The sequence below is a fragment of the Eptatretus burgeri genome, chromosome 16 (genome assembly GCF_056783735.1).
Source record: "Eptatretus burgeri isolate ZD-2024b chromosome 16, Ebu_testis_v1, whole genome shotgun sequence".
NCBI classification, from domain to species: Eukaryota; Metazoa; Chordata; class Myxini; order Myxiniformes; family Myxinidae; genus Eptatretus; species Eptatretus burgeri.
In genome coordinates this window covers 12,632,193-12,648,048 of record NC_140976.1, presented here as the reverse complement: position 1 = coordinate 12,648,048, position 15,856 = coordinate 12,632,193, and the positions used below count along the sequence as shown (strand labels likewise).

The following is a 15,856-nucleotide window of genomic DNA, read 5'->3' as shown; positions in this document are numbered from 1 at the left end:
AATGAAACATTCACCCAAAATAATAAATCAACATTAAGATTTTGAACTTGAGATTTTTCATGCAATCTCGTGCACCCAATGCCAAGAAATGTAGGTTTCTGTGCAAAATGCACAACATCAGCAAATTGCATAACCAATTGCCACGTCACCAGGCAATAATTAGGCAAATTAACATATTATGAGAAATATAATTTTACCAAAGCGTCCGTTGCGTGATGATCTATGTATTTGCGAATTTTCAAGTTCATGCGGATTCAACGATATGTCGGAAAGTCGAAGGGACTGATTGTTTGGCATTTTTTTTTCCACCACTCGGCCAGTCCGTTTCCCACTTGCGTGCGTAATCGTCTGCACCGGTTAGGAACACGTATTGTCGAAACGGATCTCGCGATTAACATTTGCTAAAGTCCAGGTATCTGTCGTTTCTGTGCAACATGGAGCAGAGACTTCTTCGATACGACACATTCTGTTTAACATCTTTTATTGGATCTATTAACTGGCATTGTGGTGCTCTGTGCACAAAGTAAGCAAAGGTATCCATTCATTGCCGTGTGAAGAAAAACATCGACATCACATAATAAATCTTTATTACAAAATGTACACGTTTCAAGTTTATAATTAGCATAATGACGTCCTGTGTCATCAAGGTGAATTACTTCATGGGTCAGAAAAGCACTTGCCTAATCACCTGTTGATGGAAGCTAGGGGAGGTTGGGGTATATGAGGGAGGAGTTGGGGACACGGATAAGGTTAAGAGCCATGAGTTTGCGATTGATGTGAACCAGATTGCTTCTCCAAATATCGGGTTTGGTTATAAACGCGAACGCCGCTGCCCGGGTGAATTACGAGACGGGTTTCATTAGATTTTAATGAGATTTATCATTAATGGTTTATTTGTTTGTTTGTTTATTATTAAGCTTTGGTCGACCTTTTTCAGCCAGAATTTGCGATCGTGCAAACATATCGTTATGGATTGTTACCTGCATAAAATTGTGTGTGTGTGTTTGTTTTTATGTGCACGTGCAGCTGACCGAACTGAAAGCGGACTCGCAGTACCAGGAGAATTTGATTCGGACAAAGATGAACAACATGGAAAAGGCACACAAGGAGACAGTGGAGCAGCTTCAGGCAAGCGACTCTCCCTGAAAATTTGGTTGGAACGAATCTTGTATGAGATGTGTGCCACTCACGCACCTTTCCTCCTTTGGCAATGTTTCAAAGTTGCTCCACAGGAGTTGTAGTTTCGTTAATGAAGGATCTTTGCAAGTATTGTTCCCATTCACTTTGCTTGTACTTTGAGTGGAAGACCCATTGCTATGGTTGTTTGAGCTAACTAGCGGGCGGAAGTACCCTTCTCGGCCCACCTTCGGTGGGCAATGTGCTGTGGCACCTTCTTGGAAATGCACTTTCTAATTTTTGTCATTTTGAAAGAAATTTTAGTGATCACAACACATAAGATAGAGGACAGTGATTTGTAATACCGGCTACCACCGAAGGTGGCGCTATTTCGCCACGTGTCAATTTTGGAGTTTCAGGGACATCCACATTTGCTCTATTATAGTTAGAAGGTATGGTGTGTCGGTAGTGTTCAAGCTGTGGGACCAATTGGGTTCCTTTTATCCCATTGCAGATCAAGGTTCGAGAACTCATGAAGCAGGTTTCCAGCCTATCCAAGGGAAAGAAGTTCGAAAAATCCTTTGTGTGTGTGACATCGCCCTGACATCGGCACCACAAGGCATCGCAAAGGGTTTGCACACCTCTCAGGCTCCACGACTCACCTTTGTGGATAATTGATATTGCCATTTCAAACATGGCGGTGTCGTTCTCAGTCTCCATTGGACAGGCTTTTTCTCGAGCGGTGGGGGTGGGAGGGGGAGGCTCATGCAGCTGATGCTCATGGTACACGTCAGGGTGTGCGTTGCCAAGCAAAATCACCCGGCATGTGTCCTCCATCAGCTGCTCGGAATTTTAAAGGAGAACGGTGTGAATGCCCTCATTGCATGATGCTAGTAGCATGCTTTAAACCATGCTCACCTTCCACGCACTCATCTTGGTTTTCCTTTTAAAACGACTCTTTGTGAGAGGGGACACAGCATTGTGTGGAACTCCTTCCTATGTGGCAGAAACACAAACTTTGACAAAGATCTGTCATCGCGACCGTAAAACGGCAAGTTAACGACAAAGATGTTACCTGCACTAAAAAGAAAAGGGTTTTGCTGGGACCCAGGAACGTTTTGTAGTGCAATTTTAATCGAAAATTGTTTATATGCCACACATTTATCAGATTAAGAAGAAGAAAAAAAAAAAAGAAAATGCATAGCATAACTTACATATTACTATGGTTACCGCAGGAGTGTGGCGAGTACCTCGTCTATATATACTCTGTTCTGTAAAGCAATGGCAGTTGCTGGGAATTTACCGACTGGATAAATATTATCATTATTAGTGTGGAACGGGGTGAACCGCTGGGGGGGGGCGGGGTCTTTTGCGACGTCACCATATGGGGGTTGGTGCCACAAGGTTTCCCCACGTGCACCCACGATGTACACGTACGTCTCATGGCCCCGCACTGACACGCGCACCCACGGGCAATGGGGACGAGCAGTTGTACAAAGCCTTTAATTTCCTAGTAAGCATCTGTTTTATAATCCTCAGTTTTTGACCGGTGACTCTTTTATAAAAGTTGTAATGTTTTTATTTGACGTGGTTTCTTTTAATAAACGGAACAGGACTTTGATCTTGTTTTTGTTGTATTTTCTTAAGGTGCGAACAAGGTTTATTTTTTTTTGATTTTTTTTTTTTTTGCAATTACAGAATCGTGGAATAGTGAGTACAACCTCTGCGCAGATGCAAAGTCTGTCATTCATAGTAAAGCCCCTATACAAAGATGCATCTGGACCTGGAGAATCAGACTGCATACTGTACATACTTTGCTGTATCGATTAAAAGGAATTAGATCTGTTCTGCTTCCTGGGTTGATACGAGCAGCTTCTTTGCCAACACCGCCAAGTCCTTGTTCCAGCCTTCGTGAGGAACACCACATTTGCTCAGCATATCGTGGCCATCGCTCTGTTCACGATTTGGCTCTGAAAAGTCCAGATGATCAACATCAATGTTTCAGTTTCACTCTCGATGACGTCCGTTCTAAGATATGTTAGTCCTTTTTTTTTTTTTAAAGATTCTTTCCCCACTACACGTCCTTGTTGACCCATTTCCTCTATTATCCCTTCCAGTCCCTTTTCACCTTTGCATGCCATTCTCCATGAATCCCTTTTTCTTTTTGGATGAGTCAAGCAGTCACATCCCACAAGTGAAAAACAGATGCTAAGCAAAGATTTCCTCAATTATGCACTTGCGTAACTTACGTTGGAGTTTTGTTAGGATCCTTATCAGCAGCAGCTTCTCAGGCTGGGTAAGTGCACAAAAGCCTTGTTTCCTGCAGTTCCACAAAGTCTGACAGACCAGGAATGCGAGCTGATCATTTCTGGCTCCAGTCTTCACCAGACAGGCCACCAACCTAGGCCAGATGACACCACACGGCTTCCTCTACTAATGTCTGTCTACACATCTCGATCTTCCCAACTCGGCGCCATTACCTGTTTGTGAGGCAGTGCGTCTCCAGCAGTGGTTGGGCAGCAAGATCCGAGGAAAGGTTGAGCAGAATACCACAGGCCCAATAACAAACGTCCAAGTTACCTGTGTCCATGAGGTCAAGCAACAATGAGTGGACTGCAGAGGGATAGGTTGAGGAACAAAGTGCATAGCTTTCACCATGAGCAATAAAGGCATGGTGCTGAAAAGTGTGTAATAATACCTGATGTACTTCATTGCCATGAAATTGGGAACATCTTAGTCAAAACTCCATTGGTGTTGATAATCACTTGCAATAAGGACAGTTGTCTTGTTAAAGCATCTCAAACCATTATTCATAAGTCATTGCATTAACTAGAACAGCACTCTGTATAGCACATACCTCTACCAGGCTGAACAGTTTAGGTTTTGTGTCCCATTGATAAGGCCCAGTCACACCTTGACGTTTTCGCCAGCTTATGCTGATTTTTGAAAAATTATCTCTAAAACGCTGGCACACATCGAATTCGTTATGGGTAAGTTTTGGAAACATTGAGAGCACGCTGAAAAACACTGCCACACGTCGTAGTACGTTGGCTTTCATCGTTGTACTTTGCGGTTGTCCTCAAATTTTAGCATGCTTGAAATTTTACGACTTATGCCAGCGTATGACTCACAAGTTCCGCTACGCTGGCCATAAGTTGTAGGCACGTTATGCGATCGTTGACACACGTTATGCGATCGTTGACACACGTTACTTGTAAGTTAATCATAAGTCGAAACACGTCGAGGTAATGTTTCGCGTACCCGAAACTTATTTCTAACCTATGAGTAGCGTGTTGTAGGCACGTTATGCGATCGTTGACACATGTCCACACACGTTACTTGAAAGTTACTCATAAGTCGAAACACGTCAAGGTAATGGTTAGCGTCAGTGTTCCAGACTCCCTGGTTTTTTTTTTTTCTTCGGTATGACGGTGATGTCGACACTTCGATTTCTAGTGCGATTATGATTTAAATCGTTGAGCAGCAGCCTATTAATTATATTATATTATAACCGCACTAGAAATCGAAGTGTCAACATCACCGTCATACCGAAGAAAAAAAAAAAAAACCAGGGAGTCTGGAACACTGACGCTAACCATTACCTCGACGTGTTTCGACTTATGAGTAACTTACAAGTAACTTTTGTCGACGTGTGCCAACGATCGCATATCATGCCTACAACTCATTTCCATCGCATGCGGAACGTGTGAGGCATACGGCAAGTACGTCGTAAAATTTTTAACACGTTTCAAATTTCAAGACGTACTCCACTTACTACAACGTAAGATAGCGTACTTTAGCGTTCTATTCACATATACCAAACTTACCCATACCGTATTCGACGTGCGCCAGCGTTTTAGACACATTTTTCAGAGGTCGGCATACGCTGGCAAGATCGCCAAGGTGTGACTGCGATGTTGACACTTCCATTTCTCCGGCGGTCATGATTTGAATCATTGTGCGGCAGCCTTTTAATAGGCTACGCCACGTGATCGTCGGCGATACGTGCAGCGCGCTATGCATAAGTTAGACTATCGTTGGGCATAGGTTGTGAACGCCGACAACAGGCTAAGCATTCGTTGGTATAAGTTATCTATAAGACAATGAAACGTTCTGTGTCTGTTACTAATGTTATGCATACGACCAACTCGTTATGAATACGTTTGAATCTTTAAAAAAAAAACATCAAAAGTTCAGCGTAAGCCAGCGTTTTACATACATTTTGCATACATTTTGATACGTTGCCATTGCTGGCTAAAACGTCAAGGTGTGACTGGGCCTATCGGCCGGATCTGCATCCAGACGAACCTAAATCTTATCAGCTTCTTGTCACCCACCTGCCCAACTCTTACACCGAGATTTGTCATAATCCATCGACAAGTTGGCGAGATATTGTGCTACATATTGTTTTTGGTCCCATCTCTCAATTGTGAAGAATTACTTTAAAAATTATAGTATCTAGCCCCAAAGCTAATCAATTAGTCTGTGCCAAACACCCAACCTGTCCACCAAATTTCATCTGCGTCCATCCATAACTTTTTGAGATATCCCGCTCATAGACAGATAGACAGTGTAAACAAAAACTCTGCCCACTTTCAGACGAGAGAGGGAATGCTTAATGGGAATTTAAGCAATGTGATGTCATTTGTGTATTCGAGTTTTAACGTCTGGTCGTAATGAAGTAGGGGTTCTTGGACGAGATACCATTTGATTTCAGGAGGAGAGTTCTCACAGGCTGCGATCGTGACAGGTTCCCAAAGGTGTGCAAGATCTCAAACATCACCTCCATACCTGCATTTTCCAAGAGCTCCAGAAGCACTGAATTGATGACAAGAAAATTGTGAGAACATAGAAGGTGAAATAAAACAACACCGTTCCTTACTCATGAGCATGCACATTCATTTTCACCTTGTTGATCTCCATTCCCAGACGAATAATTATTAATTGCCTTAAATCTGTCTCGAGGTTTCTTCTGTTTGAATTTGTTCTACCGTGTGAGCAGTTAACCCATTCATAATGCAAACGATGGGTGAAGGACTTTTGACTTTTGTAAATCTATGTTGCCAGTGGGCTGGCAGGATAGCCTGGAGGTACGCACACTCGCCTCCAAGCTGTCTCGCCTGGGTTAGAATCTCGGCCCAATTATAAACGGTCATCCCAGTGTTTCACAGGCATGGCGATTCGTCAATATGTGCAACGTCCCTCGGATGGACGTTAAACTTGGCGTCATATCTGCCGGCATTAGTTGGACGTTAATGACCCCCCGGTGTCCTTCACGAAATGTAGGTGAGCTATCCATGAACAAATTACAAGTTCCTGCCTTGGCTTCCTGAGTCAGTGTTGACTCGACCAGGGTTGTAGCCTCATTACTGTTTTGGCAACACCAACACTTTGCATCGGGCATAATGATGATGCTATTTTCCACTGCTATGTTTGAGTAACGATTCATGTAATGCTCTGTGCAGATCTAATTCGAATAATCTTCAGGAAGACAAGTTTCTTTAAAATAAAATAAAACTAGAACAGCATTTGGTGGAGCGCAAACCTCTGCACAGAGCAGACGTATACACCAGGCTGAACAGACGGTCAGCCTGGCGGAGAGGTATGCACTTTACCAAATGCCGTTCTAGTTGCTATACGGTCATCCCTCTCTTTACGGAAGGGTTATGTTCTGCAAATTCCTTCTGTAATGTGAATTTCTGTAAATTGAAACCAATTTTCCCATATACTCTCATTATATAAGTGGAGATAGGTTTCTACGGAACAAAATCCAAACACTAGTATGTAACAAATACACTTAATAAGGCAACAAACTCTATTTCATGACTGGACATTACTTTAAACCTTTAACTATTACTGTAATACCATGTATGTGTACTATAATGGAGATCAAATAATAATCCAAACATTCAGCGTGCACGCCATGTTTTCCATCACGTCACTTCTATGCCGCGATAACTTTCTTGCACTTAGAGGTGTTAGGGTGAGGGGGAGGGTTAAGGAGTGAAATCCCAACAGTGAAAGTTCCCACCAGGACTGAGCAGAAGGGGATGCGACGTGGCGTGGGGGGGGGGGGGGTGCTCTACATAAACCATCCATATATCATTTTATCGCGAGGACAACTATGCGTCCGATAACATTTGAGTGAAAAAGCGAAACTTCAAAATTAGATACTTCACGGATCGTAATGTGCACTTATCTAATCATTCACGATATAGAGGATGGTTAAACCTCAAAAATTGTCCAATTTAAATCCAGATGGTGACATTAGTTTTAGCATGAGTTCTGATAGCCGAATATTATATGATATCAAATGTCGAAAATCCGTACGGTGATACGAATACAGAACGTATGTACATCTCGCCTCCAAAGGGTTACACACACACAGTCCTAACTTGTTGTAAACTATGACCTGAGGGCACCTATAATGAGCAAGTTGACTTGAAGTGCATTTATACTTTTGCCCTCAAGTCATGTGGTGAGAGAGACAGACAGACAGACAGAGACTGAGACTGTTTTTAGACTCAAATTTCCATTGTAGTGAATTTTAGTCACTACTTCGTTTCCATTTGAACAAATTTCCATAATGCGGGGGATTACCGTATCTTTTTTACTTGTACACCCTGGAGCGGCAGGAAGGGTCATGTCATTATCCTCTCTGGGGTATATAGATTACAGTTGATCTAGACTCGGGTTCCATCGTCGATGGTGAACACGAGAAGCATGGAAAGCCTCAAGAACGTCGTGTTTCCTCCATTTCAGTTTCGTGTTAAACAGCAGTAGCGACTGTTTAAAAAGGTAATCAAACGTATTTGTGGTTTATAATGTATTTTACTTATGGTAGGGGTGCCGCCGTGAAATGTCACGATAAGCTATTTATGCACGTTAACACGGTGTTTGTCCAGGAAGAAAAACCCTTTGGGGAGAATGGGGTATTCTTAGTATTAATATTGTTTTGTAAGAACATTATTATGCTTTTAATTATCATCAATATTATTACTTTTGTTATGAGAATCGGCCTTGGCAAAATGTCACAATTAGCTATCTTAACATAGATATACACCTTACCACGGATTTTGCCCAAGGTGGAAAATCCCCTTGGGGCTTGGGGAGGGGGTAAGTGAAGTCGCTACAACCTCCATCATGTGACGCTTAGCCCTCTTGTCAAATTTCATTGAGATTGGATAAGTAATGGCCAAATGTATCATGGTCAGACAGACAGACAGACACACCAAATTACGTATTTTAGTATGATGTCTAATTGCGCCACCATGCTCACGGTACCCTTTTGATTTTTTTCCACCAAATGTGATGTAAATTGCCCCACGTGGAGTCTGACTTACAGCGGGATATCAGAATTTCCTTTTCTTGGAATGCTGACAGTGAGGTCAGGCTTGGGAACGAGAGGTTGTTGAATGCTGTCAAAAGGTTAAGTACTAGTTCTTCCTGGTCTTCACTCATGATCCTCATTTTCATCATGCCTTCTGTGAAGAGTTGCACATCAAACATGAACGTTATTCCTCACAGCACCTCTGTGCTCATCTGCAGTCTTATCACATTCATAACTTCTGGTGCTCTGATTTGCCTTGGTGTGAGCTTGACTCACCAAGCATTTGTATTAGATGTCGCACGTAGCCTTTGTGCCTGGCCAGCACACTCCCCTCGGCTTCCCAAGCTGAAAGGTTCACAAAAACCCGCACACACTTCACAAGCACATCAATAGCGATCTGTTTCTCCTCCTCCCCCTCCTCCATCATCCCCTCGTCCTCACAATCCACTTGCCCAACTTCTCTCTTTTGCTTCACATCGTCGTTTTTCTTTCCCAAATGTGGATTCGGCTTCTGTGATCTTTGACTCGAGTCAAGTTGTACACGAGTGGGATTATGGCTGGAATTGGTCACACAAAATATAGAGGTGTCAAGTGGCGTGTGATCATTGTATATTCTATCATGCCATTCGTAATGAACTGCATCAGTTGATAAGAGGTACAGAGTGTCTTCTAAATTTACACCTTGATTTGGAGGTGAGATCATGTGCCAACAAGTTGAGACCGCCGTGCAAGGAGTAGCGTTGTAAGACGTCCAGCAGCGTCTCCACACCTTCAGCACACAACGCTTTGCGGGCCACCTCACTCATCCCTGCTAAATTGCCCAGCAAATAGCAAAGTCGCAAAACCAATCCCTAATAAATAAATAACAAGGATTGAGATTAATTAAGATGAGGGGATTACACAGTATCCAAACACTCAAAAAAAGGGCGAGTGTTCGCACAAGATGGGATTTCAAGACCTGCTTATGTAGATTCTTCTGCAAGACTGCAAGGCAGGAAAATGAGCAAGGTGCATGCTCAGCCAGTTGTTTGCACGAGTCCTCGTGTGCTGACAATTTGCTGTGGGAGACAAGGTTACCCTGATCGGCATCCTAACACTCAATAATAGGCTCTCCATTGTTCGGGAACATGGAATATTCAATGGCGAGAGCATCCCTCTTGAAGAAGCAACTTTTAAACTGATCTCGGTGACATGGAAATACGTTCTGACCTCAAGTGCTGCTGGAGCTGTCCAACAGGATGGTACAGAGTTAGCCGACTTACCTTTGAGCTGTCTACCTTGGGTTCGATTCCTAACATGACTATAAACTGACGGATTGCTGCATTGCAGGCAGGGCCGTTGCATAACATGTCAGATGGACGATGTAATCCCTACGCTAACCTACAGGAGGCACTGCATCCAGCACAACAACCAAAGCCCTGAGAAAATGGTGCACACTCGGAAAGGTCTCCCAGTCTCAGATGCTGCTTTCTTTGAGACAGTTGGAGAGAGATTTCTCTTTTTGTTGTTCAGCAGACACCAGCTACCGACTGCACAAGAACAAACACAGTTACCTGAAAATGTGAATGATGTTCATACTGATGTCCCCATTACAGATGAATTTCCTTAACACCGAGCAGAGCAGCGGCAAAGCAGATCTCGACTCGAACATCGATTGGGACTGGTGATGGTAGGCCAAGTTCCTTAATGCTGCAGTTACCTGCAAACAACAGGACAATTGGGATGTCAAACTATTCAAACTTTTTAATCGATCACAAACCTGCAACCCCGCCCAGAGCAATACCTCATTGTCATTATTTTAATCCAGGGTTTTTATTGAAATAACACCATTCCTGCCCACCTGTCTTATTTCATTCGATTCTTCATTGTCTAAGCTGTCGTGAAAATGACAACGTCATGAGGAGACATGAATTTATTATTTCGTGAATCTTAAGTGTGTTGGTAAATAATTTTGGCAAATCAACACAGTGCTGTACATGATAAGAGAGATGAGTCAGCATCACCAGGGAAGCGCTCAAATTAAAACGCCAAACGAAGGCTTTCTTGAAATTGAGGAACAGGACATACAATCGCTCTTGTAATGGGACTTTTGGATGAGCTTTGGAGGTACCTGGTGATAGACTTACACCAAGCCTCGAATGAACCCACCTGTACCAACACCTGTTTGCTAATCACTGAGATATCTTCCACTGGAGTTTCAGAAGGACATAAGGCAGCCAGAACTCCCAGGAGCCTTTGCAGGACCCCTTGGCACAAAAGATCCAAGCCAAGTCCAATGGGGCCAGCCAGCAGCTTAATAGATGCGATACAGTACAGCAAGGCATTTTGCTGTGCCAGGAAATTGGTCTCTTTGAGCAATGCAAGAACCTCATCTGGCATGAGGAGGAAGAAATGGGGATCAGCATTTAAAGGAACTTGCGAAAAGAAATGTCTTTCTAAAACAAGTGTGCGTAAACGGCAAATCCTTCACTGCAGAATTGCTGCTGCAAGCATTCTCTACTTACTTGTGATGCCCGTCGATTTGAACAACCGGTCGTTGCTTTTCTCGCTGGCCGTCTCAAACACCAGCTTGCATACGTGCACAAGGTCATTTCCATTGATCTTCAGCTTCAGTATCATAAAGGGACATTGTTACTTTCACAAGACACAAACTTTACTCAATTTCACTGCAGTTGGAATCTCTGATGCAAGTCCAAAGGTAGAAAGGCATGTTCAGTGAAACCATGGGATGTTGGAATATATTAATGGGGAAACACAAAAGGCAACAAAGCGTAAAACAGACACTGTCATGAATGGTTGAACAGAGAGCTTCTTACCGCAAGCAGCAATTGGGCAGCGAGTAGTGAGAGCTGTGCCGAATGCTGATTCAGGAGGGGTAATAGGAGGCCTAGCAAACGCTGCAAGTCAGGGCAATTTCGCCCACAGTATCCTCCTTGAACCAGGGCATTGTACAGCTGCGTACAAGCACCAGACAGTTCCTGTAATCTTGTCTCCCATCCCTCGAATTTGTGCTGCCTGTACACCATATCTCTGTTTTCCATTTCCTTTTGTCTTCCCATCAATCCAATTCCATTCTTACACAACCCACTTCTCCATTTTTCTTCTGCGACGACTTTGATTTCCAGATTGCTGGCCCGCTTGTCCTCGCTGGAGCCGTCACTCTGTCCTTTATCCTCTCTGGATTTTCCCTTTTTATCTTCCACCTTTTCCTCCTGTCCCCAACCACAGTTGTCTTTATCAACAAGTCCTGCAGTGCACAACATAGACCTTGCTATTCAAGGTGCAAAGAACAAAGAAGAGTGTGACTGCAAAACAGAGAACCACACAAGCAGGCATGCAGCTGCTCAAAATAGCAAGATCTTTGGTAATTATGCGCAGTTCCTGCGGGTTGAGCAAACCCCAGAACTTAAAGACAAAACGACATTGCTTACCACTCTGTGCTAGCTCAAGCCTTAAGATAATGGGAAGTACGTTCTCCCTCCAGTATTGATCTCCAGAGCTCGGCTTTCTCTCGTGCTTTACGAAACGCTGCCCGGCTGAAAGAAACGTCAAGACATCTGGAAAAATATCAGTCGAAACAATATTTATGTAGAGAAACACAAAGATGGTGATCAGTGCTTGTGCTGCTGCTGCACCGATCTGACCTTTTCCCGTGCTTAATTGCTTACCTGTTTGCCGGTGTGGTTGGGGCAGTTGGTGTAAGGTATTCATTGCAAGGTAAAGATGTGCTTTCCCCTTGCTCACCCTGGCTACACGTTCGAGCTCCTTGGGGTCTGGCAAAGGCGACGACTCTGGCTGCTTTGTACTCGGGTTGAGTGGGTCTGGAGGCTGGTGGACCAAGAATGAAAAGAATGAAAGCACGATTGGAATCGAGGACGCTGGCTAAGATTGCATTTGGAAGCTTCGATACATATTGCCCTCACGGCTGGCAGGACGGCCAAGACTTAAGTTACGCACACTCGCCCCTAAGCTGTGTAGCCTTGGTTTGAATTTCGGCTCAGCTATAAACTGTTATCCCGGTGTTTCACAAGCAGGGTGATTCGTCAACGTGTGTGCCGTCCTTCAGATGTACGTTAAAACTGGGCGTCCTGTTTGCCGGCATTTGTTGGTGGACGTTAAAGGTCCCACGATGTCCTTCATGTTGAGACGGTAAGCTATCGCCGGCACCTGGCCAAATTGCAAATTCCTGCCCTACACACTTAATCAAACGTCAGACCTGGCCTTCCGATTCATGAAAGACTTGGGCCAAAAACTGCCCCTGGCCAACCCCATGAGAACATGGGAATAATTGTGGCCATTAAGGGAAGAAGAAGAAGAAGAAGAAGAAGATACATATTGCCCTCGTCAGACAGCCATCTTGCTTTCATTGATCCTTAACGTTAATGGATGCCTACGATGATGTCACACATTCCTGCCGTGTGCAAACGCTGCCATCGTAGAAGATTCTCATGTGTGTACTATTTGTGAATGTCTTTACAGCTGTGGAGGAACCCTGGGAAGGGATCAAAACAGCAAAGGGCTTACCAGGGGTAGCCTTTCATGGTTGCTTTATGCAGCTTTCTTCAGCTATAAGAGCATGGGAGGAGTGAATATATGTGAATGACACCTTTGAAGATGTCTTTGGCTTGCACATCAGTAAACACCAATGACCTACATGGCAGCCGTATGATTTTTTTTTTTTTGGGGGGGGGTAGAAATTGTGGGTGGAGTCAGGTGAACTGTCCAACTAATCGGTGGAACATGGACAGATGGACGCATGTATTCACGGTATAGAATAGTCGGAAATAATAGCAAGAACCTGCATAACCTTCAGCGTAAAAGCCTTGCGTGAGAGAATCTCCATAGTTATTTGGGTGGTGTACAGCCAACAGACCGCTGCCTCAATCTCTGAAGCCTAGCTTCACAAGGCCTATGATATTTATCAGCTCAAAATCATTTTAACTGTCTATTTGGTCATTTTACACTGAAGGGAAAACTTATAGGGAGAGCATGCGATTGTGAATACGACAGCTCCGAAGATGTCTTTGGCTTGCATAGCAGTAAGCATCAACATGGCGGCCGTATGATTTTTTTTTGCGGGCGAGGGGGGGGGGAGTAGAAATTGTGGGTGGAGTCAGGCGAACTGTCCAACCAATGTGTGGAACGGAATATTACACACAGAAGGATGGACGAACAAGCATATTATTATATACAGTAGATATTATTAGATTATTATTAGTATACATCACAGGGCTTTTCCTCGAAACATTTGATTGTAGTATCATTTTGAATCGGAGTACGGCGGCCATTTTTGCTAACATAACGAAGAACCTCTTTTAATCGCTTGCTGAGCCTGGTGTTGGCTTTGTGATTACGGTGGCGGCTTGGGATCCTAGGGTCCTGAGTTCAAGCCCCGTTGGCCGCCAGGGGGTTGACTCAGCCTGTCATCCTTCCGAGGTCGGCGAAATGAACACCAGTTCCAGTGTGTGTACTGGTAGAGGGGCACTGCATGAGCGACACAGTCGCCCTTCCAAGAAATGGTAGCTACCCTGGCAGCTAAGCTGCCATGCGCAAGAAGAAGAAGAAGAATCGCTTGCTACATTTGCCAAGCGGCTCGGCGAGTGGTTTGCAAAGTGGTTGATATGGAACTATTGGTTTGGAAAGCGATAGCAAGCCACTTGTTCAGGGAACACACCCCAGCCCCTGATCGCTTGCCAAGCGGCTTCGCAAGCAGCTTGCAAAATTGTTGATATGGAAAGGCTGGCTTGGCAAGTGATACTAAGTCGCTTGCTAATGGAACACACCCTATGAGCTCTCGAGCTCCAAGTGAATGGTTTAAAATGTGAGTGGTTGAACGGAGCACTGGGAAGAACTGACATCTGCAGGGTCTTCCCAGCTGCTTCACTGGCTGATGGCCATGTTTTCATTTTGTCTTGGATCAACCCGTTTGTTTAGTTGATGAGGACATGAGATCCAGGATTGCCAATCCCGAAAGGCTTGCATGGAGACTTTTACAAACCCACGTGACTATTTGTACACTGCCCCCTTATTGGCAGTGATTCACCATTCTACGTCAGGGATGTCAATGTTGGGCCGATAAGGAAACGGAAGTCAATGAAAAAGTGATTATAATTAATGAGATGAGTTTGTCATCAGGACCTGGTGTGTGTTGGGATGGTTACAAGGTGGTGGGTATAAGATGAGGTCCACGTAGGTACGTACGTTAACCAAAGGGGTGAGTCTGATGGTGGAGGGGGATCGTGAAATCGCAGTGTTGAACCTGGGAGGGCTTGGTAAGGGGAAGAAAGGGGGGTTGGGAAAGACAGGGGGAGGGACGTTAATTATATATTATTGGATATCACATCAAGGCTCGTGAAGGAACTCAAACACTGAAACGGATCAGGACACAACAAAACAAAACAAAAAACGAGAGAGAGAGAGAGACAGAGAGAGGGAGAGGGACAGATACAGACAGGAAGAGACAGACAGAGACAAAGACAGCGGAGTTGAAGGACAAATTGTTGTAATTACAAAGTAAAACATTTTATATCCAAACTCGTCTTGTGAAACAGCAAAAACCATGGGGTGTGTTTCATTACCAATTGCTTGCTACCGCTCGCCAAGCCAGCCGTTCCTGATCAACCGTGTTCGGTGGAGTGCTTCCTCGAGTGCTTAAGCTGCTTGTCGAGCGCTCTACAAGCCGATTGCTAATGGAACACACCCTAAGTTCAACCCTTAAATTCGCATAATTAATAAAAAAAAAACCTTTTAAAGTGATGTCGCAATAATTTCTCCACATTTGCGCTCAAATATTAAACTTCCATTATTAATGTGGCTTCTTCTACTCGTTCTACTTCTCCTCAATCTCCTTCTTCTCCTCCTTCCTCCTCTCCCTTCTCCTGCCTTCCCTTCTTCTTCCTCCCCATCTTTCCTCAAATGCTGTTCCCTTTCAAGTGCACTTCACAGAAAGGCCTCCAGGCCGTGTTTCACACCTCCGTTCTCACCTGGGTGAACATGGTTGCGAGAAGAGAATACGTCGAGTCTGCGTCGGCGAGACGGGTCTGCGGGTCCTCCCGGCCCGGACTCGAGTCCCAATCTCCATCGGCGCTCAGCGTTCCACGTAAGATGGGGTTCGGCGCGCAGCACAACCGTTGCCAGGGTGATACGACGCCGCCACGCCCCTCACGCGCACTCTTTCCCGCCCAGAGAAGAACCGACGTCGTTGAAGCAATCGGTCCCTTGACCTTGCATAACCCGACACTCCACCACGATCGCTCCACCCTCTCGGCTCTCTCTCCTTGTGATTGGCTCCCGCTTTCCTCCCTCTTTTCGCCCACACAACGTGACGTGCCGAACCGACCAATTGTGGTCGTCGGTGTTGACGATGAGCCAACAGTCCGTCCAATGGGCGAGCCCCCTCCGGCGCAACAA

The 15,856-nt window shown here is 44.6% G+C and overlaps 2 protein-coding genes across 7 annotated transcripts in view; one reads left to right on the top strand and one right to left on the bottom strand.

The window, feature by feature from the left end:
• Window positions 1-2,737, top strand: part of LOC147010533 (protein FAM76B-like) — a 14,888-nt gene extending 12,151 nt beyond the window's left edge. Inside the window, exons 8-9 of the mRNA XM_085859518.1 lie at window positions 1,027-1,128; window positions 1,631-2,737. Of these exons, the coding sequence (XP_085715644.1) occupies window positions 1,027-1,128; window positions 1,631-1,720 (192 nt within the window). The 3' untranslated portion in view covers window positions 1,721-2,737. The remainder of the gene's footprint in view (window positions 1-1,026; window positions 1,129-1,630) is intronic.
• A 38-nt stretch (window positions 2,738-2,775) lies between these two features.
• ARMC2 (armadillo repeat containing 2) lies at window positions 2,776-15,777 on the bottom strand. Of its 6 annotated transcripts, none has more exons than XM_085859502.1 (16): window positions 15,430-15,777; window positions 14,648-14,714; window positions 12,115-12,274; window positions 11,878-12,003; window positions 11,263-11,717; window positions 10,951-11,053; window positions 10,595-10,818; window positions 10,000-10,145; window positions 9,405-9,504; window positions 9,128-9,297; window positions 8,723-9,003; window positions 8,460-8,600; window positions 5,821-5,934; window positions 3,597-3,729; window positions 3,366-3,517; window positions 2,776-3,086 (listed from the first exon to the last, which is right to left on the bottom strand). In XM_085859502.1, exons 1-16 carry the CDS (start codon window positions 15,525-15,527, stop codon window positions 2,953-2,955), a joined length of 2,604 nt encoding a protein of 867 aa, XP_085715628.1. In that variant the 5' UTR covers window positions 15,528-15,777; the 3' UTR covers window positions 2,776-2,952. The 6 variants fall into 6 exon arrangements, with proteins under 6 accessions (XP_085715628.1, XP_085715633.1, XP_085715631.1 ...); XM_085859507.1 differs by having other exon boundaries at window positions 3,366-3,453; XM_085859505.1 differs by having other exon boundaries at window positions 11,263-11,693.
• Between the last annotated feature and the right edge of the window lie 79 nt (window positions 15,778-15,856).

What these genes read in the sequence shown, in the direction of transcription:
- ARMC2 (XM_085859502.1), bottom strand. Translation starts at nt 15,527, where the DNA reads ATGGAGATTGGGACTCGAGTCCGGGCCGGGAGGACCCGCAGACCCGTC. An exon ending in GCTTGAGCTAGCACAGAGTG is followed by an intron (nt 11,718 to 11,877) that starts GTAAGCAATGTC and finishes CACCTTGAATAG; the next exon opens with CAAGGTCTATGTTGTGCACT. An exon ending in AGAAGAATCTACATAAGCAG is followed by an intron (nt 9,298 to 9,404) that starts GTCTTGAAATCC and finishes TTTATTTATTAG; the next exon opens with GGATTGGTTTTGCGACTTTG.